Source organism: Petromyzon marinus, chromosome 84 (genome assembly GCF_048934315.1).
Source record: "Petromyzon marinus isolate PM22_M1 ecotype Great Lakes invasive population chromosome 84, UKy_Petmar_22M1.pri1.0, whole genome shotgun sequence".
NCBI lineage: Eukaryota > Metazoa > Chordata > Hyperoartia > Petromyzontiformes > Petromyzontidae > Petromyzon > Petromyzon marinus.
In genome coordinates, this window is record NC_133749.1 from 4,698,818 (window position 1) to 4,725,719 (window position 26,902).

Below are 26,902 nucleotides of genomic sequence, written 5' to 3' on the forward strand. Positions count from 1 at the left end.
TGAGTGAGTGAGTGGGTGAGTGAGTGGGTGAGTGAGTGGGTGAGTGAGTGAGTGGGTGAGTGAGTGTGTGGTGAGTGAGTGGGTGGGTGAGTGAGTGGGTGGGTGAGTGAGTGGTGAGTGGGTGAGTGAGTGGGTGAGTGGGTGGGTGAGTGAGTGAGTGGGTGAGTGAGTGGTGAGTGAGTGGGTGAGTGAGTGGGTGAATGAGTGAATGAGTAAGTGAGTGGGTGAGTAGGTGTGTGAGTGAGTGGGTGAGTGACTGAGTGTGTGAGTGAGTGTATGAGTGGGTGAGTGAGTGAGTGGGTGAGTGAGTGGGTGAGTGAGTGTGTGAGTGAGTGTGTGAGTGAATGAGCGAGTGAGTGTGTGAGTGGGTGAGTGGGTGTGTGAGTGGTGAGTGAGTGAGTGGGTGAGTGAGTGTGTGGTCAGTGCGTGGTGAGAGTGTGTGGTGAGTGTGGCATGAGTGTGTGGTGAGTGAATGAGTGAGTGTGTGAGTGTGTGACTTAGTGACTGAGTGAGTGTATGAGTGTATGAGTGAGTGAGTGTATGAGTGAGTGTATGAGTGACTGAGTCTGTGAGTGTGTAAGTGTGTGAGTGAGTGAGTGTGTGAGGGTATGAGTGTGTCTGTGTGTGTATGAGTGAGTGTATGAGTGAGTGTGTGAGTGTATGAGTGAGTGTGTGAGTGTATAAGTGAGTGAGTGTATGAGTGAGTGTATGAGTGAGTGAGTGTATGAGTGAGTGAGTGTATGAGTGAGTGAGTGTATGAGTGAGTATGTGTGTGAGTGTGTGAGTGACTGAGTGTGTAAGTGTGTAAGTGAGTGTGTGAGTGTGTAAGTGTATGAGTGTATGAGTGAGTGTATGAGTGAGTGTATGAGTGAGTGTGTGAGTGAGTGTGTGAGTGAGTGTGTAAGTGTGTGTATGAGTGAGTGTATGAGTGAATGTATGAGTGTATGAGTGTGTGAGTGAGTGTGTAAGTGTGTGAGTGTGTAAGTGTGTAAGTGAGTGTGTGTGAGTGTGTGTGAGTGTGTGTGTGAGTGTGTAAGTGTGTGAGTGTGTGTGTGAGTGTGTGAGTGTGTAAGTGTGTAAGTGAGTGTGTGTGAGTGTGTGAGTGAGTGTGTGGAGCGATAGTGTAGCGGTTAGCGCTACGCTGCGCTATGAACCTGGCGACCCGGGTTCGATTCGCGCTCACGGCCAACACCACAGTGACGATTATCTGAACCGGTCCCGGGCCTCCCCTAGGTCGACTCAGCCTCAAATGAGTACCTGGTGCGGTGTGTAAACATCGCCACTAGGGAGACAAAGGCGGTCGGGCGTGGTGCTGGCCACCCACCCCCTCGTGTACCGTTCCGGCCTTCATAGGTGCTCGCTAACAGCACTTGCCCCTACAGTCTGTGCAGGCTATATGGGGGATCTTTGTTTGAGTGTGTGAGTGTGTGTGTGAGTGTGTAAGTGTGTGAGTGTGTGTGTGAGTGTGTGAGTGACTGAGTGTGTGAGTGACTGAGTGTGTGAGTGACTGAGTGTGTAAGTGTATAAGTGAGTGTGTGAGTGTATGAGTGAGTGTATGAGTGAGTGTATGAGTGTATGAGTGAGTGTATGAGTGTATGAGTGTGTGTGAGTGTGTGTGTGAGTGTGTGTATGAGTGAGTGTATGAGTGTGTGAGTGAGTGTGTAAGTGTGTGAGTGTGTAAGTGTGTAAGTGAGTGTGTGTGAGTGAGTGTGTGAGTGTATGAGTGAGTGTGAGTGAGTGTATGAGTGAGTGAGTGGGTGAGTGTATGAGTATGTGTGTGAGTGAGTGTGTGAGTGACTGAGTGTGTGAGTGTGTAAGTGAGTGAGTGTATGTGTGAGTGTGTGAGTGTGTAAGTGTGTAAGTGAGTGAGTGTATGTGTGAGTGTGTAAGTGTGTAAGTGAGTGAGTGTATGTGTGAGTGTGTAAGTGTGTAAGTGAGTGTGTGAGTAAGTGTGTAAGTGTGTGAGTGAGTGTGTGTGTGAGTGTGTAAGTGTGTAAGTGTGTGAGTGTGTAAGTGTGTGTGAGTGTGTGAGTGTGTAAGTGTGTGAGTGTGTGTGTGAGTGAATGTGTAAGTGAGTGTGTGTGTGAGTGTGTAAGTGAGTGTATGAGTGAGTGTATGAGTGAGTGAGTGTATGAGTGTATGAGTGAGTGAGTGTGTGAGTGTGTGTGTGAGTGAGTGTGTGAGTGTGTGTGTAAGTGTGTGAGTGTGTGAGTGAGTGTGTAAGTGAGTGTGTGAGTGTATGAGTGAGTGTATGAGTGAGTGTATGAGTGAGTGTGTAAGTGTGTGAGTGTGTAAGTGTGTGTGTAAGTGTGTAAGTGAGTGAGTGACTTCCTGGGAGGGTGCTTTGTCTGTGCCGTGATTCTGTGGACCGGATTCTGGAGGAAACTCAACCTCAGTGCTGACAGACGCGAAGGGGAGGGGTCGAGCCCCCCTTCTTGCAATTAGGGGTTCATGTTTACACCCCTAACCCCTACCCCCTGGCCCCCTACACCCTATCCCCTATCCCCCTATCCCCTACAAAGACAAAGCTCCCCCAGGTAGCCTGTAGCAGTGCTGTAGGGGCAAGTGCTGTGTTAGTAGCAGCAGTACCTAGACACACAGAGACAAAGCTCCCCCAGGTAGCCTGTAGCAGGCTGTAGGGGCAAGTGCTGTGTTAGTAGCAGCAGCACTTAGACACACAGAGACAAAGCTCCCCCAGGTAGCCTGTAGCAGGCTGTAGGGGCAAGTGCTGTGTTAGCAGCAGCAGCGCCTATAGACACAAAGACAAAGCTCCCCCAGGTAGCCTGTAGCCGGCTGTAGGGGCAAGTGCTGTGTTAGTAGCAGCAGTACCTAGACACACAGACAAAGCTCCCCCAGGTAGCCTGTGGCAGGCTGTAGGGGCAAGTGCTGTGTTAGTAGCAGCGCCTATAGACACACAGACAAAGCTCCCCCAGGTAGCCTGTGGCAGGCTGTAGGGGCAAGTGCTGTGTTAGTAGCAGCAGCAGCACCTAGACACACAGAGACAAAGCTCCCCCAGGTAGCCTGTAGCAGGCTGTAGGGGCAAGTGCTGTGTTAGTAGCAGCATCTAGACACACAGACAAAGCTACCCCAGGTAGCCTGTAGCAGTGCTGTAGGGGCAAGTGCTGTGTTAGCAGCAGCACTTAGACACACACAGACAAAGCTCCCCCAGGTAGCCTGTAGCAGGCTGTAGGGGCAAGTGCTGTCTTAGTAACAGAAGCACCTAGACACACAAAGCTCCCCCAGGTAGCCTGTGGCAGGCTTTAGGGGCAAGTGCTGTGTTAGCAGCAGCAGCAGCGTCTATGAAGGCTACCGGCACTGTGGCTACACACACAGAGGGGGTGGGTGGCCAGCACCACCACGCCCGGCCGCCTTTGTCTCTCCCCCAGTGTCACACACAGACACACAACTACTCACTCAGTCATCCACCCACCCAGCCACACACTCACCCACCCGCTCACCCACCCACTCACTCACCCACCCACTCACTCCCTCACTCATCCACTTACACACACACTCACTCATTCACACACTCACTCATTCTCTCACTCACCCACTCACTCATTCTCTCACTCACCCACTCACTCATTCTCTCTCTCACCATCCACTCATTCCCTCACTCATTCACTCATTCACCCATTCTCTCATTCACTCACTCATGCACACAATCACTCATTCACTCACTTATTCACACAATCACTCATTCACACAATCACTCATTCACTCACTCATTCACTCACTCATTCACACAATCACTCATTCACTCAGTCACCCACTCGATCACTCACTCAGTTTCTCACTCACTCCAATATTCACTCACACACTTATTCACTCAGTCACTCACTCGATCACTCACTCATTCACTTACTCACTCCAATATTCACTCACACATTCATTCATTCACTCAGTCACTCACTCGATCACTCACTCATTCACTCACTCACTCCAATATTCACTCACACACTCACTCAGTTACTCACTTAGTTACTCACACTCAGTCACTCACTCAGTTACTCACTCAGTTACTCACTCCAATATTCACTCACACACTCATTCATTCACTGAGTCACTCACTCGATCACTCACTCAGTTTCTCACTCACTCAGTCACTCACTCACTCAGTTACTCACTCGATCACTCACTCGATCACTCACTCACTCCAATATTCACTCACACACTCACTCACTCAGTTACTCACTCAGTTAGTCACTCACTCGATCACTCACTCCGTTTCTCACTCACTCAGTCACTCACTCAGTTAGTCACTCACTCGATCACTCACTCAATCTCTCACTCCAATATTCACTCACACACTCACTCAGTTACTCACTCAGTCACTCACTCAGTTTCTCACTCACTCAGTTACTCACTCAGTTACTCACTCACTCAGTTACTCACTCACCCACCGACTCACTCAGTCACTCACTTAGTCACTCACCCACTCACTCAGTTACTCACTCAGTTACTCACTCAGTCACTCACTCAGATACTCACTCAGTCACTCACTCACTCAGTCACTCAGTTACTCACTCACTCACTCAGATACTCACTCACTCAGTCACCTACTCAGATACTCACTCACTCACTCAGTCACTCAGTTACTCACTCACTCAGTCACTCACTCACTCACTAAGTCACTCACTCACTCAGTTACTCACTCAGTTACTCACTCACTCAGTTACTCACTCACTCAAGAGACACGGAGACCCGGTGTCTCCGTGTCTCTGCGTCCCTGTGTCTCAGTGTCTCCGTGTGTCTCTGTGTGTCTCTGTGTGTCTCAGTGTGTCTCTACACGTGTCTGTGTGTGTCTCCGTGTGTCTCTGTGTGTCTCCGTGTGTCTCAGTGTGTCTCTACACGTGTCTGTGTGTGTCTCCGTGTGTCTCTGTGTGTCTCCGTGTGTCTCAGCGTGTCTCTGTGTGTCTCAGTGTCTCTGTGTGTCTCAGTGTCTCTGTGTGTCTCAGTGTGTCTCTGCGTGTCTCTGCGTGTCTCCGCGTGTCTCCGCGTTTCCCCGTGTGTCTCTACACGTGTCTGTCTCAGTGTGTCTCAGTGTGTCTCTGTGTGTCTCTGTGTCTCAGTGTGTCTCAGTGTGTCTCTGTGTCTTTGTGTGTCTACGTGTGTCTCCACGTGTCTCTGTGTGCCTCTGTGTCTCTCCGTGTGTCTCTGTGTGTCTCTGTGTGTCTCTGTGTCTCTGTGTGTGTCTCTGTGTGTGTATCTGTGTGTGTCTCAGTGTGTCTCTGTGTCTCTGTGTGTCTCTGTGTCTCTGTGTGTCTCTGTGTGTCTCTGTGTGTGTCTCTGTGTGTCTCTGTGTCTCTGTGTGTCTCTGTGTCTCTGTGTGTCTCTGTGTGTTTCTGTGTCTCTGTGTGTCTCTGTGTGTCTCTGTGTCTCCGTGTGTCTCCGTGTGTCTCCACGTGTCTCTGTGTGCCTCTGTGTCTCTCCGTGTGTCTCTGTGTGTCTCTGTGTGTCTCTGTGTCTCTGTGTGTGTCTCTGTGTGTGTATCTGTGTGTGTCTCAGTGTGTCTCTGTGTCTCTGTGTGTCTCTGTGTCTCTGTGTGTCTCTGTGTGTCTCTGTGTGTGTCTCTGTGTGTCTCTGTGTCTCTGTGTGTCTCTGTGTCTCTGTGTGTCTCTGTGTGTTTCTGTGTCTCTGTGTGTCTCTGTGTGTCTCTGTGTCTCCGTGTGTCTCCGTGTGTCTCTGTGTGTGTCTCTGTATGTGTCTCTGTGTGTCTCTGTGTGTCTCCGTGTGTCTCTGTGTGTCTCTGTGTGTCTCTATGTCTCTGTGTGTCTCTGTGTGTCTCTGTGTCTCTGTGTCTCAGTGTGTCTCTGTGTGTCTCTGTGTGTCTCTGTGTGTCTCTGTGTCTCTGTGTGTCTCAGTGTGTCTCTGTGTCTCTGTGTGTCTCTACACGTGTCTCCGTGTATCTCAGTGTGTCTCTGTGTCCCCACGTGTCTCTGTGTGTCTCTGTGTGTCGCTGTGTGTGTGTCTCTGTGTGTCTCCACGTGTCTCTGTGTGTCTCTGTGTGTCTCTGTCTCAGTGTCCCCACGTGTGTCCCCACATGTCCCCACGTGTCTCTGTGTGTCTCTGTGTGTCTCAGTGTCTCTGTGTGTCTCTGTGTGTCTCTGTGTGTCTCCGTGTCTCAGTGTGTCTCTGTGTGTCTCTGTGTGTCTCCACGTGTCTCTGTGTGTCTCTGTGTGTCTCTGTGTGTCTCAGTGTGTCTCTGTGTGTCTCTGTGTGTCTCCACGTGTCTCTGTGTGTCTCTGTGTGTCTCCGTGTCTCTGTGTGTGTGTGTCTCTACACGTGTCTCTGTGTGTCCCCACGTGTCTCTGTGTGTCTCTGTGTGTCTCTGTGTGTCTCTGTGTGTGTGTGTCTCTACACGTGTCTCTGTGTGTGTCTCTGTGTGTCTCCGTGTGTCTCTGTGTGTCTCCACGTGTCTCCGTGTGTCTCCGTGTGTCTCAGTGTGTCTCTGTGTCTCTGTGTTTCTCCATGTGTCTCCACGTGTCCCCACGTGTCCCCACGTGTCTCTGTGTGTAGGTGATCCCTCACCCCGTGATGCTGCTCTCTGTGTGTCTCTGTGTGTCTCTGTGTGTCTCTACACGTGTCTGTGTGTCTCTGTGTGTCTCTGTGTGTCTCTACACGTGTCTGTGTGTCTCTGTGTGTCTCTGTGTGTCTCTACACGTGTCTGTGTGTCTCTGTGTGTCCCCACGTGTCTCTGTGTGTGTCTCTGTGTGTCCCCACGTGTCTCTGTGTGTGTCTCTGTGTGTCCCCACGTGTCTCTGTGTGTGTCTCTGTGTGTGTGTGTCTCTCTGTGTGTCTCTGTGTGTCTCTGTGTGTCAGTGTGTCTCAGTGTGTCTCTGTGTGTGTCTCTGTGTGTCTCTGTGTGTCAGTGTGTCTCAGTGTGTCTCAGTGTGTCTCTGTGTGTCAGTGTGTCTCTGTGTCTCTCTGTGTGTCTCTGTGTGTCTCTGTGTGTCTCAGTGTGTCTCAGTGTGTCTCAGTGTGTCTCTGTGTGTGTCTCTGTGTGTCTCTGTGTGTCAGTGTGTCTCAGTGTGTCTCAGTGTGTCTCTGTGTGTGTCTCTGTGTGTCTCTGTGTGTCAGTGTGTCTCAGTGTGTCTCAGTGTGTCTCTGTGTGTCAGTGTGTCTCAGTGTGTCTCTGTGTGTCTCAGTGTGTCTCAGTGTGTCTCAGTGTGTCTCAGTGTGTCTCTGTGTGTCTCAGTGTGTCTCAGTGTGTCTCTGTGTGTCTCAGTGTGTCTCAGTGTGTCTCTGTGTGTCTCAGTGTGTCTCAGTGTGTCTCTGTGTGTCTCAGTGTGTCTCAGTGTGTCTCTGTGTGTCTCAGTGTGTCTCAGTGTGTCTCAGTGTGTCTCTGTGTGTCTCAGTGTGTCTCAGTGTGTCTCTGTGTGTCTCAGTGTGTCTCAGTGTGTCTCTGTGTGTCTCAGTGTGTCTCAGTGTGTCTCTGTGTGTCTCAGTGTGTCTCAGTGTGTCTCAGTGTGTCTCTGTGTGTCTCAGTGTGTCTCAGTGTGTCTCTGTGTGTCTCAGTGTGTCTCAGTGTGTCTCTGTGTGTCTCAGTGTGTCTCAGTGTGTCTCTGTGTGTCTCAGTATGTCTCAGTGTGTCTCTGTGTGTCTCAGTGTGTCTCAGTGTGTCTCAGTGTGTCTCTGTGTGTCTCAGTGTGTCTCAGTGTGTCTCTGTGTGTCTCAGTGTGTCTCTGTGTGTCTCAGTGTGTCTCAGTGTGTCTCTGTGTGTGTCCCCACGTGTCTCAGTGTGTCTCTGTGTCTCTCTGTGTGTGTCTCCACGTGTCTCCGTGTGTCTCAGTGTCTCTGTGTGTCTCTGTGTGTCTCTGTGTGTCTCCACGTGTCTCTGTGTGTCTCAGTGTGTCTCTGTGTGTCTCTGTGTGTCTCTGTGTGTGTGTGTCTCCACGTGTCTCTGTGTGTCTCTGTGTGTCTCAGTGTGTCTCTGTGTGTCTCTGCGTCTCCACGTCTCTCAGTGTGTCTCAGTGTGTCTCTGTGTGTCTCTGTGTGTCTCTGTGTGTGTCCCCACGTGTCTCAGTGTGTCTCTGTGTCTCTCTGTGTGTGTCTCCACGTGTCTCCGTGTGTCTCAGTGTCTCTGTGTGTCTCTGTGTGTCTCTGTGTGTCTCCACGTGTCTCTGTGTGTCTCAGTGTGTCTCTGTGTGTCTCTGTGTGTCTCTGTGTGTGTGTGTCTCCACGTGTCTCTGTGTGTCTCTGTGTGTCTCAGTGTGTTTTTGTGTGTCTCTGCGTCTCCACGTCTCTCAGTGTGTCTCAGTGTGTCTCTGTGTGTCTCTGTGTGTCTCTGTGTGTGTCCCCACGTGTCTGTGTGTCCCCACGTGTCTCTGTGTGTAGGTGATCCCTCACCCCGTGATGCTGCTCTCTGTGTGTCTCTGTGTGTCTCTGTGTGTCTCTACACGTGTCTGTGTGTCTCTGTGTGTCTCTGTGTGTCTCTGTGTGTGTGTCTCTGTGTGTGTGTGTGTCTCTGTGTGTGTCCCCACGTGTCTCTGTGTGTCCCCACGTGTCTCTGTGTGTCTCTGTGTGTCTCTGTGTGTCTCTCTGTGTCTCTGTGTGTCTCTGTGTGTCTCCCTGTGTCTCTGTGTGTCTCTGTGTGTCTCTGTGTCTCCCTGTGTCTCTGTGTGTCTCTGTGTCTCTGTGTGTCTCTGTGTGTCTCTGTGTGTTTCTACACGTGTCTGTGTGTCCCCACGTGTCTCTGTGTGTCCCCACGTGTCCCCACGTGTCCCCACGTGTGTCTCCGTGTGTCTCTGTGTGTCTCTCTGTGTGTCTCTGTGTGTCTCTACACGTGTCCCCACGTCTCTCAGTGTGTCTCCGTGTGTCTCTGTGTGTGTGTGTCTCTACACGTGTCTCTGTGTGTCTCTGTGTGTCTCTGTGTGTCTCTGTGTGTGTGTGTCTCTACACGTGTCTCTGTGTGTCTCTGTGTGTCTCTGTGTGTCTCTGTGTGTGTGTGTCTCTGTGTGTCTCCACGTGTCTCTCTGTGTGTAGGTGATCCCTCACCCCGTGATGCTGCTCTCTGTGTGTCTCTGTGTGTGTCTGTGTGTCTCAGTGTGTCTCTGTGTGTCTCTGTGTGTCTCAGTGTGTCTCTGTGTGTCTCAGTGTGTCTCAGTGTGTCTCTGTGTGTCTCTGTGTGTCTCTGTGTGTCTCAGTGTGTCTGTGTGTCTCTGTGTGTCTCAGTGTGTCTCTGTGTGTCTCAGTGTGTCTCAGTGTGTCTCTGTGTGTCTCAGTGTGTCTCTGTGTGTCTCTGTGTGTCTCTGTGTGTCTCAGTGTCTCTGTGTGTCTCAGTGTGTCTCTGTGTGTCTCTGTGTCTCTCTGTGTGTCTCTGTGTGTCTGTGTCTCTCTGTGTGTCTCAGTGTGTCTCTGTGTCTCTCTGTGTCTCTCTGTGTGTCTCTGTGTCTCTCTGTGTGTCTCTGTGTGTCTCTGTGTGTCTCTGTGTCTCCACGTGTCTACGTGTGTCTCTGTGTGTCTCAGTGTGTCTCTGTGTGTCTCTGTGTGTCTCTGTGTCTCTCTGTGTCTCTCTGTGTGTCTCAGTGTCTCTCTGTGTCTCTACACGTGTCTGTGCGTATCTCCGTGTGTCTCTGTGTGTCTCTGTGTGTCTCTGTGTGTCCCCACGTGTCTCTGTGTGTCTCTGTGTGTGTCTGTGTGTCTCTGTGTGTCTCAGTGTGTCTCTGTGTGTCTCAGTGTGTCTCCGTGTGTCTCCGTATGTCTCTGTGTGTCTCTGTGTGTCTCTGTGTCTCTGTGTGTCTCAGTGTGTCTCTGTGTGTCTCTGTGTCTCTCTGTGTGTCTCTGTGTGTCTCCGCGTCTCTCTGTGTGTTTCTGTGTCTCTGTGTGTCCCCACGTGTCCCCACGTGTCTCTGTGTGTCTCTGTGTCTCCGTGTGTCTCCGTGTGTCTCTGTGTGTCTCTGTGTGTGTCCCCACGTGTCAGTGTGTCTCTGTGTGTGTCCCCACGTGTCTCCGTGTGTCTCTGTGTGTCTCCGTGTCTCTGTGTGTGTGTGTCTCTACACGTGTCTCTGTGTGTCTCCGTGTGTCTCCGTGTGTCTCTGTGTGTCTCCGTGTGTCTCCGTGTGTCTCTGTGTGTCTCCACGTGTCTCTCCGTGTGTCTCTGTGTGTCTCCACGTGTCTCTCTCTGTAGGTGATCCCTCACCCCGTGATGCTGCTCTCTGTGTCTCTCTGTGTGTCTCTGTGTGTCTCTACACGTGTCTGTGTGTCCCCACGTGTCCCCACGTGTCCCCACGTGTCTCTGTGTGTCCCCACGTGTGTCTCTGTGTGTCTCTGTGTGTCTCTGTGTCTCTGTGTGTCTCCGTGTCTCTCTGTGTGTCTCAGTGTCTCTGTGTGTCTCTGTGTGTCCCCACGTGTCCCCACGTGTCCCCACGTGTCCCCACGTGTCCCCACGTGTCTCCGTGTGTCTCCGTGTCTCTCCGTGTGTCTCTGTGTGTCCCCACGTGTCCCCACGTGTGTCCCCACGTGTCTCTGTGTGTAGGTGATCCCTCACCCCGTGATGCTGCTGTCTGCGTCTCCGCGTCTCTCCGTCACGGCTCTCCACTTCCCTTCGCACGAACCCGGCACTCTGCTGTCTGGGTGCGTTGCCACGTTACCCCGTTACCATGGCAACCTTGTTGCCTGGTTACCCCGTTACCATGGCAACCTTGTTGCCTGGTTACCCCGTTACCACGGCAACCTCGTTGCCTAGTTACTCAGTTACCACGGCAAACCTTGTTGCCTAGTTACCCCGTTACCACGGCAAACCTTGTTGCCTAGTTACCCCGTTACCACGGCAACCTTGTTGCCTAGTTACCCCGTTACCACGGCAACCTTGTTGCCTAGTTACCCCGTTACCACGGCAACCTTGCTGCCTAGTTACCCCGTTACCACGGCAACCTTGTTGCCTAGTTACACCGTTACCATGGCAACCTTGTTGCCTAGTTACCCCGTTACCACGGCAACGTGGCAACCTCGCGGTACTGTGACCTCACTCACTCACCCACCCACCCACTCACTCACTCACCCATTCACCCACTCACTCACCCACTCACCCACTCACCTACCCACTCACTCACCCACCCACTCACTCACTCACCCACTCACTCGCCCACCCACTCACTCACTCACTCACCCACCCACCCACTCTCTCACCCACTCACCCACTCACTCACTCACTCACCCTCTCACTCACCCACACTCTCACTCACCCACCCACCCACCCTCTCACCCACCCACCCACCCTCTCACCCACCCACCCACCCACTCACCCACCCACTCACCCACTCACCCACCTACCCACTCACTCACTCACCCACCCACCCACTCACTCACTCACCCACTCACCTACCCACTCACTCACCCACCCACCCACGCACCCACTCACCCACTCACTCACTCACTCACCCACCCACCCACCCACTCACTCACTCACTCACCCACTCACCCATTCACCCACCTACCCACTCACCCACTCACCTACCCACTCACTCACCCACCCACTCACCCACCCACCCACCTACCCACCCACCTACCCACCCACCCACTCACCCACTCACCCTCTCACTCACCCACCCACTCACCCCCTCACCAACCCTCTCACCCACCCACCCACTCACTCACTCACTCACCCACCCACTCACCCACCCACCCACTCACCCACCCACCCACTCACCCACCCACTCACCCACCCACCCACCCACCCACTCACTCACCCACCCACTCACCCACCCACTCACCCTCTCACCCACCCACCCACCTACCCACCCACCCACCCACTCACCCACCCACCCACTCTCTCACCCACTCACCCTCTCACCCACTCACCCACCCACCCACTCACCCACCCACTCACCCACCCACTCACCCACCCACTCACTCACCCACTCACCCACCCACTCACCCACCCACCCACTCACTCACTCACCCACTCACCCACCCACTCACCCACCCACCCATCCACTCACTCACTCACCCACCCACCCACCCACTCACCCACTCACCCTCTCACCCTCTCACCCACCCACCCATTCACTCACCCTCTCACCCACCCACTCACCCACCCACTCACCCACCCACTCACCCACCCACCCACTCACTCACTCACCCACCCACTCACCCACCCACCCACTCACCCTCTCACCCACCCACTCACCCACCCACTCACCCACCCACCCACTCTCTCACCCTCTCACCCACCCACTCACCCACCCACTCACCCACCCACCCTCTCACTCACCCACTCACTCTCTCACCCACCCACTCTCTCACCCTCTCACCCACCCACTCACCCACCCACTCACCCACCCACCCACCCTCCCACCCACCCACCCACCCACTCACCCACCCACCTACCCACCCACCCACCCACTCACTCACCCACCCACCCACCCACTCACTCACCCACCCACCCACTCACTCACTCACCCACTCACTCACTCACCCATTCACCCACTCACTCATCACTCACCCACCCACCCACACCCACTCACTCACTCACCCACTCACCCATTCACCCACCTACCCACTCACCCACTCACCTACCCACTCACTCTCCCACCCACTCACCCACCCTCTCACTCACCCACCCACCCACCCTCTCACTCACCCATTCACCCACCCACTCACCCACCCACCCACTCACCCACCCACCCACTCACCCACCCACTCACCCACCCACCCACCCACTCACTCACCCACCCACTCACCCACCCACTCACCCTCTCACCCACCCACCCACCTACCCACCCACCCACCCACTCACCCACCCACCCACCTACCCACCCACCCACCCACTCACCCACCCACCCACTCTCTCACCCACTCACCCTCTCACCCACTCACCCACCCACCCACTCACCCACCCACTCACCCACCCACCCACTCACCCACCCACTCACTCACCCACTCACCCACCCACTCACCCACCCACCCACTCACTCACTCACCCACTCACCCACCCACTCACCCACCCACCCATCCACTCACTCACTCACCCACCCACCCACCCACTCACCCACTCACCCTCTCACCCTCTCACCCACCCACCCACTCACTCACCCTCTCACCCACCCACTCACCCACCCACTCACCCACCCACTCACCCACCCACCCACTCACTCACTCACCCACCCACTCACCCACCCACCCACTCACCCTCTCACCCACCCACTCACCCACCCACTCACCCACCCACCCACTCTCTCACCCTCTCACCCACCCACTCACCCACCCACTCACCCACCCACCCTCTCACTCACCCACTCACTCTCTCACCCACCCACTCTCTCACCCTCTCACCCACCCACTCACCCACCCACTCACCCACCCACCCACCCTTCCACCCACCCACCCACCCACTCACCCACCCACCTACCCACCCACCCACCCACTCACCCACCCACCCACCCACCCACTCACTCACTCACCCACCCACCCACCCACTCACTCACCCACCCACCCACTCACTCACTCACCCACTCACTCACTCACCCATTCACCCACTCACTCACCCACCCACCCACTCACTCACTCACCCACTCACCCATTCACCCACCTACCCACTCACCCACTCACCTACCCACTCACTCACCCACCCACTCACCCACCCTCTCACTCACCCACCCACCCACCCTCTCACTCACCCACTCACCCACCCACTCACCCACCCACTCACTCACGACCAACCCACTCACTCACCCACCCACCCACCCACTCACCCACCCACTCACTCACTCACCCTCTCACCCTCTCACTCACCCACCCACTCTCTCACCCACCCACCCACTCACTCACCCACTCACCCACCCACCCTCTCACCCACCCACCCACCCTCTCACCCTCTCACCCACCCACCTACCCACCCACCCACCCACCAGACAGGAAGATGGCTCCCTCTACTGCTGGAGTCTCCACTCCCGACGAGTCTGTTGGCGTCTTCACGCTCACCGCCCACGTCCGCTGATCTGGCTCTGCTCGCTCCGCAGGGACATCTTCAGGTGGGACACCTGCCCAGCTCCCCCCCCCCCCCACCCCGGCCGCCTTTGTCTTCCCCAGTGGCGATGTTCGCTACACAGCTAGACCGGGCTAACTCATTTGAGGCTGAGTCGACCTAGGGGAGGCCCAGGAACGGTTCGGATAATCGTCACGGGGGTATTGGTTGTTATCGGTGAATCACACTCACTCACACACACACTCACTCACTCACTCACCCACACGCCCACTAACTCACACACACTCACACACACACTCACTCACTAACCCACTAACACACACACAATCACACACACTCACACACACACTCACTCACTAACCCACCCACACGCCCACTAACACACACACACTCACACTCACTCACTCACTAACCCACCCACACGCCCACTAACACACACACACACACTCACACACACACTCACTCACACACACACTCACTCACTAACCCACCCACACGCCCACTAACACACACACACTCACACACACTCACACACACACTCGCTCACTAACCCACCCACACGCCCACTAACACACACACACAACAACAACAACCGCCATTCGCCACTAAGTGGCGGTGACGTCACCACGACGCTTGTGCCAGGCTATGTGCACCCTAAGGCCACGTGAAGTGTCGAACGCCCGCTGGCAGGAGGTCACGGGGCAGAACCAGGCGCCACGGGTCGACTGACTGAGATGACTGAGATGACTGGCCGATGCACCACCTGTGCCCCCTACTGTGCCAACCTGCTGTGCCCTAGCCACCCGGCGCTCCGCTCGTTGTTCTGAGCGTCGCTCCTCCGCCCTCCGTTGTTTTTGGAGGGCGACTGCCTCCAACTGCCCAGTAGCATCCTTCACGAGCCTCCTCCACAGAGGCCGATCTTGACACCGCTGGTACCAGTCATCGGCAAGTCCACTCAGCTCCACGTCCTCCTGTACCACATCACTCCATCTCTTCTCTAGCCCGTGCCGCGCCCGCTTAGCCCCCTCAATCCGGCCAAACAAAAGCTGTTTCGGCATGCGGTGGCTGGGCATGCGGGCTACATGACCCAGCCATCGCAGCCTTGCCGGCCGGAGGAGCTCACCGATGGGACCCTGCCCAGATCTTTCAAGGATTTGCGAGCTCCTCACACAATCCAGTCTGGTTAAACCCAGGATGGATCGTAGGCAGGCCAGCCTAAATGTTTCTAACCGGCGAAGATGTTCCATTAGGGGGGTCCACGTTTCGCAAGCGTAGAGAAGGGAGGGAATGACCGTGGCCGAGAAGACCTGAAGCTTAGTGCGGAGCGACAGACCAGGTAGCTTCCACACAGCGTTACGTAACCGATGAAAAGATATTGCCGCTCGACTGATTCGGAGTGAGACCTCTGCTGTTAAACTGGAGCCAGTCATAAGCACACTGCCCAGGTATGGGAAACTCTCCACTCTCTCCACAACTGCCCCATCACCGATTGGGAGTTGTGGGGGTGGAGTGTCCGATGGTACAAAATACCCAGGCAGGTGCTTAGTATTGGTGGGGCTGATGGTAAGGCCCCACCTCTTAGTGGCACGCTCCAGTCTCAGCAGCAGCGTCTCCAACTCCTCCTCTGACTGAGCAGCTATTACCAAATCATCAGCATACATAACGTGGTTGAGCAATAGGGAGCCATCCCTTGACCGCACCCGGGCATCGATTAGCCTCCCATTATATCTGTACCATATGGAGATTCCCCCGGTACAGCTATTGAAGGCTTCACGAACTACGTGGTCAAAATAGATGTTAAATAATGTGGGAGCCAGAGGACATCCCTGTCGCACCCCAAGGTGTACAGGGAATGGCTCTGACTCCCGGCCACGTAGTTTTACCCGGGCCCGCTCACCATCATGAAGGTCCTTAATGATCGTGAGCAGAGGGTCAGGTACTCCAAAAGCACGAAGAAGGACCCAGATCCCAGGCCTACTGATGGTATCATAGGCCTTGACCAGGTCAATAAAGCAGAGATGTAGGTCATGTTGGAATTCCCTACACCTCTGCTGTAGCGGACGGACAGAAAATATGGCATCTGTGCAGGACCGCCCTTTCCTGAAACCGCATTGGGGCTCCGCAAGCCTCTCCTCAGCGTGCCTGGCAAGGCGATGCTGAATAATCCTTGCCAGGACCTTTCCCGGCACACTGAGGAGTGAGATGCCCCTGTAGTTGTTGCAGTCTGTGCGGTCCCCCTTCTTAAAAAGGGGGACCAGCAGGGCATCCTTCCAATCCTGCGGAACCCGTCCAGTGGTCCAGACTGTTGTTATGATGTCATATAGGGCAGTCTGTGCACAAACGCCACCCTCCCTCAGCATTTCGCTTGGGAGATCATCTCTGCCCGCTGCCTTTCCTGGTCTCAGACTCTGGATCGCCTTCAATACTTCCTCAGCAGATGGCACCTCAGCCAGCCACTCACAGGGGGTGACTTCTTCCTATATTTGAGGCACCGCAGCCTCAGCAGGGTCATCCTCACTTTGTGCCACGATGTTTTCCTGGCTGAGGGATTTTCCCTCCCCCAGGACCTCACAGAAATGCTCAACAAATCTGCGAACCTGTTCCTGGGGGTCGGAGATTGGATCACCGTTTTTTCCCCTAATGATGGTAATAGGTGTGGCGCTGCAGGTTCCTTTTTTGATGGAGTTAAATAGAGATTTGTGATCACGGGCCACTGAGGCAGACTCCATCTCCTCAGCAACCCGCGACCACCACCCATCCTTACAGCGCCTCACGGCTCTCCGAACCTCCGAGCGAAGGCTGCGGTAAGCCTCCTCATTCTCTGACGTGGGATTCTGTAGCCGATGACAGTGGGCCTGTCGCTTTTTCTCAACCATCCTGAACACCTCCTCTGTCAGCCAGGGTCTCTGGGGAGGTCTGGACCGCGTACCCAAAGCAGCCATTGCAGCTGCATGAGTCACAGTCCTAAACCTCGCCCATTTACCCTCGACATCAGGAGGAGTCGGGGACGATGCCAATCCCAGCCGCAAGCGATGATGAAATTCTCGCTTGCAACTTTCATCAGATAACTGAGACCAGGCCACTTTATGTTGGAATGGGGTCCTGGGTGTACACCCACCACCGGAGTGGAAGAATGGCAGGCGCATCTTACAGATGACTAGTCGATGGTCAGAGGGCAGATCAGCTCCACGGTAGGTCCTGGTGTCAAGGACATGGGCTCGCATTCGCTGGTCCGTCACTATGTAGTCCAGCAGATGTTCTTGCTTGGACCCGGCATGCATCCATGATGTTGTGTGGATGCGCCGATGCCGGAACAGCGTGTTGGTAATTACAAGCCCATGGGCTGCACAAAAATCTAGCAGCCTCCTACCGTTGTTATTGAGCTGATCTGGCCCATGCCCTCCAATCACTCCAGACCAGGTGCCAGTATCATGACCAACTCGGGCATTGAAGTCACCCAACATGATGACTCTATCCCGAGGGGCCACTTTAGCCAGCACCTGTGACAGGAGGTCATAGAAGGCATCTGACTCATCGGCTTTGCCTGCATCCCTCCACGGATGTTCATCTTCGGTGGGGGCATAAGTAACCATGACCACCATTCCTCGCCTCCGGTTGATGGGAAGGCGAGCCCAAAGTAGCCTGGGGCTTACAGCTTCCCACACCTCACCGCCACGCTCCCACGCCCCCTTCATTCTTTTGTTCAAAAGAAGACCCACACCCTGTTGTTTGGCAGTCTGCTGCCCCGAGTAGAGGACTGTCCACCCCTCATGGTGGCAGGAGCCAGAGCCGGTCCACCGGACCTCCTGAATGCCGCATAGATCCAGGCGGTACCGGTCCAGCTCCCGACAGAGGAGTGGCAGCCTCTCCTCTACAGTGAGCGTTCGAACATTCCACGTGGCCACCCGTAGTGGCTTTTCGTTGTTTCTGGAGTAGCCTCGAGGGTAGGTATTCAATCTCCTGGCTCCGCCAATTGGAGTTTGATCAGGAGACGTCATAGACGCCTGGCCCCCCCGGGGCCTCCGGCACAAGCTTATTAGTTACATATTTCAGTTTAATTCGTGGTTTCGTGGTAATTAATTGAAGGTGGAGGGGTTACCAGCCCCTCGCACCCGTCCAGAGCCCCCGTTTAGCCCCTGTGGTGGACACATATGCCATGAGGGGAGGAGCCAATCAAAATTGGGTCTCCCCCCACAGCACTGTCCACGATAGAGTTGCCCGTCCGGCACTGCGAGGAGGTAGGGGGTTGTTTTGCCGGACACACACACTCACACACACTCACACACACACTCACTCACTAACCCACCCACACGCCCACTAACACACACACACTCACACACACTCACACACACACTCACACACACACACACTCACTAACCCACCCACACACCCACTAACACACACACACTCGCTCACTAACCCACCCACACGCCCACTAACACACACACACTCACACACTAACCCACCCACACACCCACTAACACACACACACTCACACACACTCACACACACACTCACACACTCACTCACTAACCCACCCACACACCCACTAACACACACACACTCGCTCACTAACCCACCCACACGCCCACTAACACACACTCACTCACTCACTAACCCACCCACGCGCCCACTAACACACACACACTCACACACACTCACACACACACTCACTCACTAACCCACCCACACGCCCACTAACACACACACACTCACACACACACACACTCGCTCACTAACCCACCCACACGCCCACTAACACACACATACTCACACACACTCACACACACACACACTCACTAACCCACCCACACGCCCACTAACACACACACACACTCACCTACTAACCCACTAACACACACACAATCACACACACTCACTCACACACACTCACTAACCCACCCACACGCCCACTAACACACTCACTCACACACACACACTCACTCACTAACCCACCCACACGCCCACTAACACACACACTCACACACACTCACACACACACTCACTCACTAACCCACTAACACACACACTCACACACACTCACACACTCACTAACCCACTAACACACTCACACACACACACTCACACACTCACTTACTAACCCACTAACACACACACAATCACACACACTCACTCACACACACTCACTAACCCACCCACACGCCCACTAACACACACACACTCACACACACTAACACACACACTCACACACACACTCACTCACTAACCCACCCACACGCCCACAAACACACACACACTCACAACAACAACAGCCGCCATTCACCACCAGGTGGCGGTGACGTCACCACGACGCATGTGCCAGGCCATGTGCACACACACGTACATCCACACACACACCCACAAAGATAAAAGATCCCCCATATAGCCTGTAACAGACTGTAGGGGCAAGTGCTGTTAGCGAGCACCTATGAAGGCCGGAACGGTACACGAGGGGGTGGGTGGCCAGCACCACGCCCGACCGCCTTTGTCTCCCCCAGTGGCGATGTTTACTACACACCGCACCAGGTACTCATTTGAGGCTGAGTCGACCTAGGGGAGGCCCGGGACCGGTTTAGATAATCGTCACTGGTGTTGGCCGTGAGCGGGAATCGAACCCGGGTGGCCAGGTTCATAGCGCAGCGTAGCGCTAACCGCTACACTACCACTCCCCACACAGACACATAGATACACAGTCACACACACACAATCACACACACACAATCACACACACAACAACAACAACAACCGCCATTCGCCACTAAGTGGCGGTGATGTCACCACGACGCTTGTGCCAGGCCATGTGCACCTTGAGGCCACGTGGAGTGTCGAACGCCCGCTGGCAGGAGGTCACGGGGCAGACCCAGGTGCCACGGGTCGACTGACTGAGATGACTGAGATGACTGGCTGATGCACCACCTGTGCCCCCTACTGTGCCAACCTGCTGTGCTTTAGCCACCCGGCGCTCCGCTTGTTGTTCTGAGCGTCACTCCTCCGCCCTCCGTTGTTGTTGGAGGGCGACTGCCTCCAACTGCCCAGTAGCATCCTTCACGAGCCTCCTCCACAGAGGCCGATCTTGACACTGCTGGTACCAGTCATCGGCAAGTCTACTCAGCTCCACGTCCTCCTGTACCACATCACTCCATCTCTTCTCTAGCCCGTGCCGTGCCCGTTTAGCCCCCTCAATCCGGCCAAACAAAAGCTGTTTCGGCATGCGGTGGCTGGGCATGCGGGCTACATGACCCAGCCATCGCAGCCTTCCCCGCCGGAGGAGCTCACCGATGGGACCTTGCCCAGATCTTTCAAGGATTTTTGAGCTCCTCACACAATCCAGTCTGGTTAAACCCAGGATGGATCGTAGGCAGGCCAGCCTAAATGTTTCTAACCGGTGAAGATGTTCCATTAGGGGGGTCCACGTTTCGCAAGCGTAGAGAAGGGAGGGAATGACCGTGGTCGAGAAGACCTGAAGCTTAGTGCGGAGCGACAGACCAGGTAGCTTCCACACAGCGTTACGCAACCGATGAAAAGATATTGCCGCTCGACTGTTTCGGAGTGAGACCTCTGCTGTTAAACTGGAGCCAGTCATAAGCACACTGCCCAGGTATGGGAAACTCTCCACTCTCTCCACAACTGCCCCATCACCGATTGGGAGTTGTGGGGGTGGAGTGTCCGATGATACAAAATACCCAGGCAGGTGCTTAGTTTTGGTGGGGCTGATGGTAAGGCCCCACCTCTTAGTGGCACGCTCCAGTCTCAGCAGCAGCGTCTCCAACTCCTCCTCTGACTGAGCAGCTATTACCAAATCATCAGCATACATAACGTGGTTGAGCAATAGGGAGCCATCCCTTGACCGTACCCGGGCATCGATTAGCCTCCCATTATATCTGTACCATATGGAGATTCCCCCGGTACAGCTTTTGAAGGCTTCACGAACTACGTGGTCAAAATAGATGTTAAATAATGTGGGAGCCAGAGGACATCCCTGTCGCACCCCAAGGTGTACAGGGAATGGCTCTGACTCCCGGCCACGTAGTTTTACCCGGGCCCGCTCACCATCATGAAGGTCCTTAATGATCGTGAGCAGAGGGTCAGGTACTCCAAAAGCACGAAGAACGACCCAGAGCCCAGGCCTACTGATGGTATCATAGGCCTTGACCAGGTCAATAAAGCAGAGATGTAGGTCTTGTTGGAATTCCCTACACCTCTGCTGTAGCAGACGGACAGAAAATATGGCATCTGTGCAGGATTGCCCTTTCCTGAAACCGCATTGGGGCTCCCCAAGCCTCTCCTCAGCGTGCCTGGCAAGGCGATGTTGAACAATCCTTGCCAGGACCTTTCCCGGCACACTGAGGAGTGAGATGCCCCTGTAGTTGTTACAGTCTGTGCGGTCCCCCTTCTTAAAAAGGGGGACCACCAGGGCATCCTTCCAATCCTGCGGAACCCGTCCAGTGGTCCAGACTGTTGTTATGATGTCATATAGGGCAGTCTGTGCACAAACGCCACCCTCCCTCAGAATTTCGCTTGGGAGATCATCTCTGCCCGCTGCCTTTCCTGGTCTCAGACTCCGGATCGCCTTCAGTACTTCTTCAACAGATGGCACCTCAGCCAGCCACTCACAGGGGGTGACTTCTTCCAATATTTGAGGCACCGCAGCCTCAGCAGGGTCATCCTCACTTTGTGCCACGATGTTTTCCTGGCTGAGGGATTTTCCCTCCCCCAGGACCTCACAGAAATGCTCAGCAAATCTGCAAACCTGTTCCTGGGGGTCGGAGATTGGGTCACCATTTTTTCCCCTAATGATGGTAATAGGTGTGGCGCTGCAGGTTACTTTTTTGATGGAGTTAAATAGAGATTTGTGATCACGGGCCACTGAGGCAGACTCCATCTCCTCAGCAACCCGCGACCACCACCCATCCTTGCAGCGCCTCATGGCTCTCCGAACCTCCGAGCGAAGGCTGCGGTAAGCCTCCTCATTCTCTGACGTGGGATTCTGTAGCCGATGACAGTGGGCCTGTCGCTTTTTCTCAACCATCCTGAACACCTCCTCTGTCAGCCAGGGTCTCTGGAGAGGTCTGGACCGCGTACCCAAAGCAGCCATTGCAGCTGCATGAGTCACAGTCCTAAACCTCGCCCATTTACCCTCGACATCAGGAGGAGTCGGGGACGATGCCAATCCCAGCCGCAAGCGATGATGAAATTCTCGCTTGCAACTTTCATCAGATAACTGAGACCAGGCCACTTTAGGTTGGAATGGGGTCCTGGGTGTACACCCACCACCAGAGTGGAAGAATGGCAGGCGCATCTTACAGATGACTAGTCGATGGTCAGAGGGCAGATCAGCTCCACGGTAGGTCCTGGTGTCAAGGACATGGGCTCGCATCCGCTGGTCCGTCACTATGTAGTCCAGCAGATTTTCTTGCTTGGACCCGGCATACATCCATGATGTTGTGTGGATGCGCCGATGCCGGAACAGCGTGTTGGTAATTACAAGCCCATGGGCTGCACAAAAATCTAGCAGCCTCCTACCGTTGTTATTGAGCTGATCTGGCCCATGCCCTCCAATCACTCCAGACCAGGTGCCAGTATCATGACCAACTCGGGCATTGAAGTCACCCAACATGATGACTCTATCCCGAGGGGCCACTTTAGCCAGCACCTGTGACAGGAGGTCATAGAAGGCATCTGACTCATCTGCTTTGCCTGCATCCCTCCACGGATGTTCATCTTCGGTGGGGGCATAAGTAACCACGACCACCATTTTTCGCCTCCGGTTGATGGGAAGGCGAGCCCAAAGTAGCCCGGGGCTTACAGCTTCCCACACCTCACCGCCACGCTCCCACGCCCCCTTCATTCTTTTGTTCAAAAGAAGAGCCACACCCTGTTGTTTGGCAGTCTGCTGCCCTGAGTAGAGGACTGTCCACCCCTCACGGTGGCAGGAGCCAGAGCCGGTCCACCGGACCTCCTGAATGCCGCATAGATCCAGGCGGTACCGGTCCAGCTCCCGACAGAGGAGTGGCAGCCTCTCCTCCGCAGTGAGCATTCGAACATTCCACGTGGCCACCCGTAGTGGCTTTTCGTTGTTTCTGGAGGAGCCCCGAGGGTAGATATTCAATCTCCTGGCTCCGCCAATTGGGGTTTGGCCTGGAGACGTCATAGACGCCTGGCCCCCCGGGGCCTCCGGCACAAGCATATTAGTTACATATTTCAGTTTAACTCGTGGTTTAGTGGTAATTAATTGAAGGTGGAGGGTGGCAGGTGCCAGAGCCGGTCCACCGGACCTCCTGAATGCCACACAGATCCAGGCGGTACCGGTGTGTGTGTCACCCACACGCACACACTCACCCACACACAACAACAACAACCGCCATTCGCCACTAAGTGGCGGTGACGTCACCACGACGCTTGTGCCAGACTATGTGCACCCTGAGGCCACAGAAACAACCCACACACACAGTCACCCACACACACAGTCACCCACACACAGTCACCCACACAGCCACTCACCCACACACACACTCATCCACACACACACTAACCCACCCACTCACTCACCCACTCACTTACCCACCCACTCACACACCCACCCACTCACTCACCCACCCACTCACCCACCCGCTCACTCACTCACTCATCCACTCACCCACCCGCTCACCCACTCACTCCTCCACTTACTCATTCACCCACCCGCTCACTCACTCATTCACCCTCTCTGTGTGTCTCTGTCTCTCTGTGTGTCTCTCTGTGTGTCTCCCTGTGTCTCTCTCTCTGTCTCTCTCTGCCTGTGTCTCTCTCTGTGTGTCTCTCTGTCTGTGTGTCTCTCTGTCTGTGTCTCTGTGTGTGTCTCTCTCTGTGTGTCTCTCTCTGTATGTGTCTTTTTCTGTCTGTGTCTCTGTGTGTCTCTGTGTGTGTGTCTCTCTGTGTCTCTCTCTGTGTGTCTCTGTGTGTCTCTGTCTGCCTGTGTGTCTCTGTCTGCCTGTGTATCTCTCTGTGTGTCTCTCTCTGCGTGTCTCTGTCTGCCTGTGTGTCTCCCTGCCTGTGTCTCTCTCTGTGTCTCTCTCTGTCTGCCTGTGTGTGTCTCTGTCTGCCTGTGTGTCTCTCTCTCTCTCTGTGTCTCTCTGAGTCTCTCCTTCTGTGTCTCTCTCTGTGTCTCTCTGTGTCTCTCTCTGTGTGTCTCTCTCTGTGTGTGTCTCTCTCTGTGTCTCTCTCTCTGTGTGTCTCTCTCTGTGTGTCTCTGTGTCTCTCTCTCTCTCTGTGTGTCACTGCCTGTGTGTCTGTCTGCCTGTGTGTCACTGCCTGTGTGTCTCTGTGTGTCTCTGTCTGCCTGTGTGTCTCTGTGTGTCTCTGTCTGTGTGTCTCATCAGCCAGGGCAGAGACGGCCGTCTGTGTGCGTGGACACAATTTGGTGGTGTTGGCGGTGTTGGTGGTGGTGGTGTTGGTGGTGTTGGCGGTGGTGTTGGTGGTGTTGGTGGTGTTGGTGGTGGTGGTGTTGGTGGTGGTGGTGTTATTGGTGGTGTTGATGGTGGTGGTGGTGTTGTTGGTGGTGTTGGTGGTGGTGTTGGCGGTGTTGGTGGTGGTGTTGTTGTTGCCACTCCGGTGGAGTACCGGAGTGGCTCCTGTGGATTCTGTACGGCATCGATGGCGGAGGAGGAGGAGGAGGCAGAAGGAGGAGGCACGGCTTTGATAGCCTTACCAGCTGCTGGTGAACTGCAGGTGAGTGAGTGGGTGAGTGAGTGGGTGGGTGACTGGGTGAGTGAGTGGGTGGGTGAGTGAATGAGTGAGTGGGTGAGTGGGTGAGTGAGTGGGTGGGTGAGTGAGTGGGTGAGTGAGTAAGTGGTTGGGTGGGTGGGTGAGTGAGTGGGTGAGTGAGTGAGTGGGTGAGTGGGTGGGTGGGTGAGTGGGTGAGTGAGTGAGTGAGTGGGTGAGTGAGTGGGTGAGTGGGTGGGTGAGTGGGTGAGTGAGTAAGTGGGTGGGTGGGTGAGTGAGTGGGTGAGTGAGTGGGTGAGTGGGTGGGTGAGTGAGTGGGTGGGTGAGTGGGTGAGTGGGTGAGTGGGTGAGTGGGTGGGTGGGTGAATGGGTGTGTGAGTGGGTGAGTGAGTGGGTGGGTGAGTGAGTGGGTGGGTGGGTGAGTGAGTGGGTGAGTGAGTGAGTGGGTGAGTAGGTGAGTGGGTGGGTGAGTAGGTAAGTGAGTAAGTGGGTGGGTGAGTGAGTGAGTGAGTGGGTGGGTGAGTAGGTGAGTGAGTGGGTGGGTGGGTGGGTGAGTGGGTAAGTGGGTGAGTGGGTGAGTGGGTGGGTGAGTGAGTGAGTGGGTGAGTGAGTGGGTGGGTGGGTGGGTGAGTAGGTGAGTGAGTAAGTGGGTGGGTGGGTGAGTGAGTGAGTGGGTGGGTGGGTGGGTGAGTGGGTAAGTGGGTGAGTGAGTGAGTAGGTGAGTGGGTGAGTGGGTGGGTGAGTGAGTGGGTGGGTGGGTGAGTGGGTGGGTGAGTGAGTGGGTTAGTTGGTGGGTGAGTGGGTGAGTGAGTGGGTGGGTGGGTGAGTGAGTGGGTGAGTGGGTGGGTGAGTGAGTGGGTGGGTGAGTGAGTGAGTGAGTGGGTGAGTGAGTGAGTGAGTGGGTGAGTGAGTGGGTGAGTGGGTGGGTGGGTGAGTGGGTGGGTGAGTGGGTGGGTGAGTGGGTGGGTGGGTGAGTGGGTGTGTGAGTGGGTGAGTGAGTGAGTGAGTGGGTGGGTGAGTGAGTGAGTGAGTGGGTGGGTGAGTGAGTGGGTGAGTGAGTGGGTGAGTGGGTGGGTGGGTGAGTGGGTGGGTGAGTGGGTGAGTGGGTGGGTGGGTGAGTGAGTGAGTGGGTGGGTGAGTGGGTGGGTGGGTGAGTGGGTGGGTGGGTGAGTGAGTGAGTGGATGGGTGGGTGAGTGAGTGGGTGGGTGGTGAGTGGGTGGGTGAGTGGGTGGGTGGGTGGGTGAGTTGGTGAGTGAGTGAGTGGGTGAGTGAGTGGATGGGTGAGTGAGTGTATGAGTGGGTGAGTATGTGAGTGGGTGAGTGAGTGTACGAGTGAGTGGGTGAGTGAGTGGGTGGGTGTGTGTGTCGGTATCCATGGTAACGCCAGGTGGTGCTGCTGCGTTGGCCTGGTTACCTGGAGCTGGACCGCGTCGCCCCCGGCAACCCGGCCATCGTCGGCATGGTTACCAGCCTCCGGCTGTACATGGTAACGCTACAGCCTCACCACAAACTCACCACAGACTCATCACACACACACTCACCACCCACTCACCACCCACACACTCACCACCCACTCACCACCCACTCACCACCCACACACTCACCACCCACAAACTCACCACCCACTCACCACCCACTCACCACCCACACACTCACCACCCACTCACCACAGACTCATCACACACACACTCACCACCCACTCACCACCCACACACTCACCACCCACACACATTCACCACACACACACTCACCACCCACACACACTCACCACCCACTCACCACCCACACACTCACCACCCACACACTCACCACACACTCACCACACACTCACCACCCACACACTCACCACCCACTCACCACCCACACACTCACCACCCACTCACCACCCACTCACCACCCACACACTCACCACCCACTCACCACCCACACACTCACCACCCACTCACCACCCACACACTCACCCCACACTCACCACCCACTCACCACATGCTCCGCCTTCTGTAGGCCAAGGACGCTGCGCTGCTTCTGATTGGCTGTGAGTCCGGCTCCATCCACTGTTGGGATGTGCGGCGGCGGGCTCCCATTGGCCGGCTGGACGCTCACAGCCAGCCAATCACGTGCCTGGACGTGCTCGGGGGGCGTGGCATCTCGGGGTCGGCGGGGGCGGGGCTGGCGACCTGGGGGGTGGGGCCAGGGGGGTTTGAGGTGAGGGAGTGTGTGTGTGTGTACACTGTGTGTATGTATGTACACTGTGTGTGTATACACTGTGTGTG

At 55.2% G+C, this 26,902-nt stretch overlaps 1 protein-coding gene across 1 annotated transcript in view; it reads left to right on the forward strand.

Moving 5' to 3' along the window:
• The first annotated feature begins 268 nt into the window (after positions 1 to 268).
• The window catches only part of LOC116937752 (uncharacterized), a 35,064-nt gene continuing 8,430 nt past the window's right edge, over positions 269 to 26,902 (forward strand). The window contains exons 1-6 of the mRNA XM_076057787.1: positions 269 to 3,338; positions 10,478 to 10,575; positions 13,854 to 13,973; positions 24,286 to 24,634; positions 26,017 to 26,115; positions 26,634 to 26,834. Coding sequence (XP_075913902.1) covers positions 3,300 to 3,338; positions 10,478 to 10,575; positions 13,854 to 13,973; positions 24,286 to 24,634; positions 26,017 to 26,115; positions 26,634 to 26,834 — 906 coding nt within the window. The 5' untranslated portion in view covers positions 269 to 3,299. The remainder of the gene's footprint in view (positions 3,339 to 10,477; positions 10,576 to 13,853; positions 13,974 to 24,285; positions 24,635 to 26,016; positions 26,116 to 26,633; positions 26,835 to 26,902) is intronic.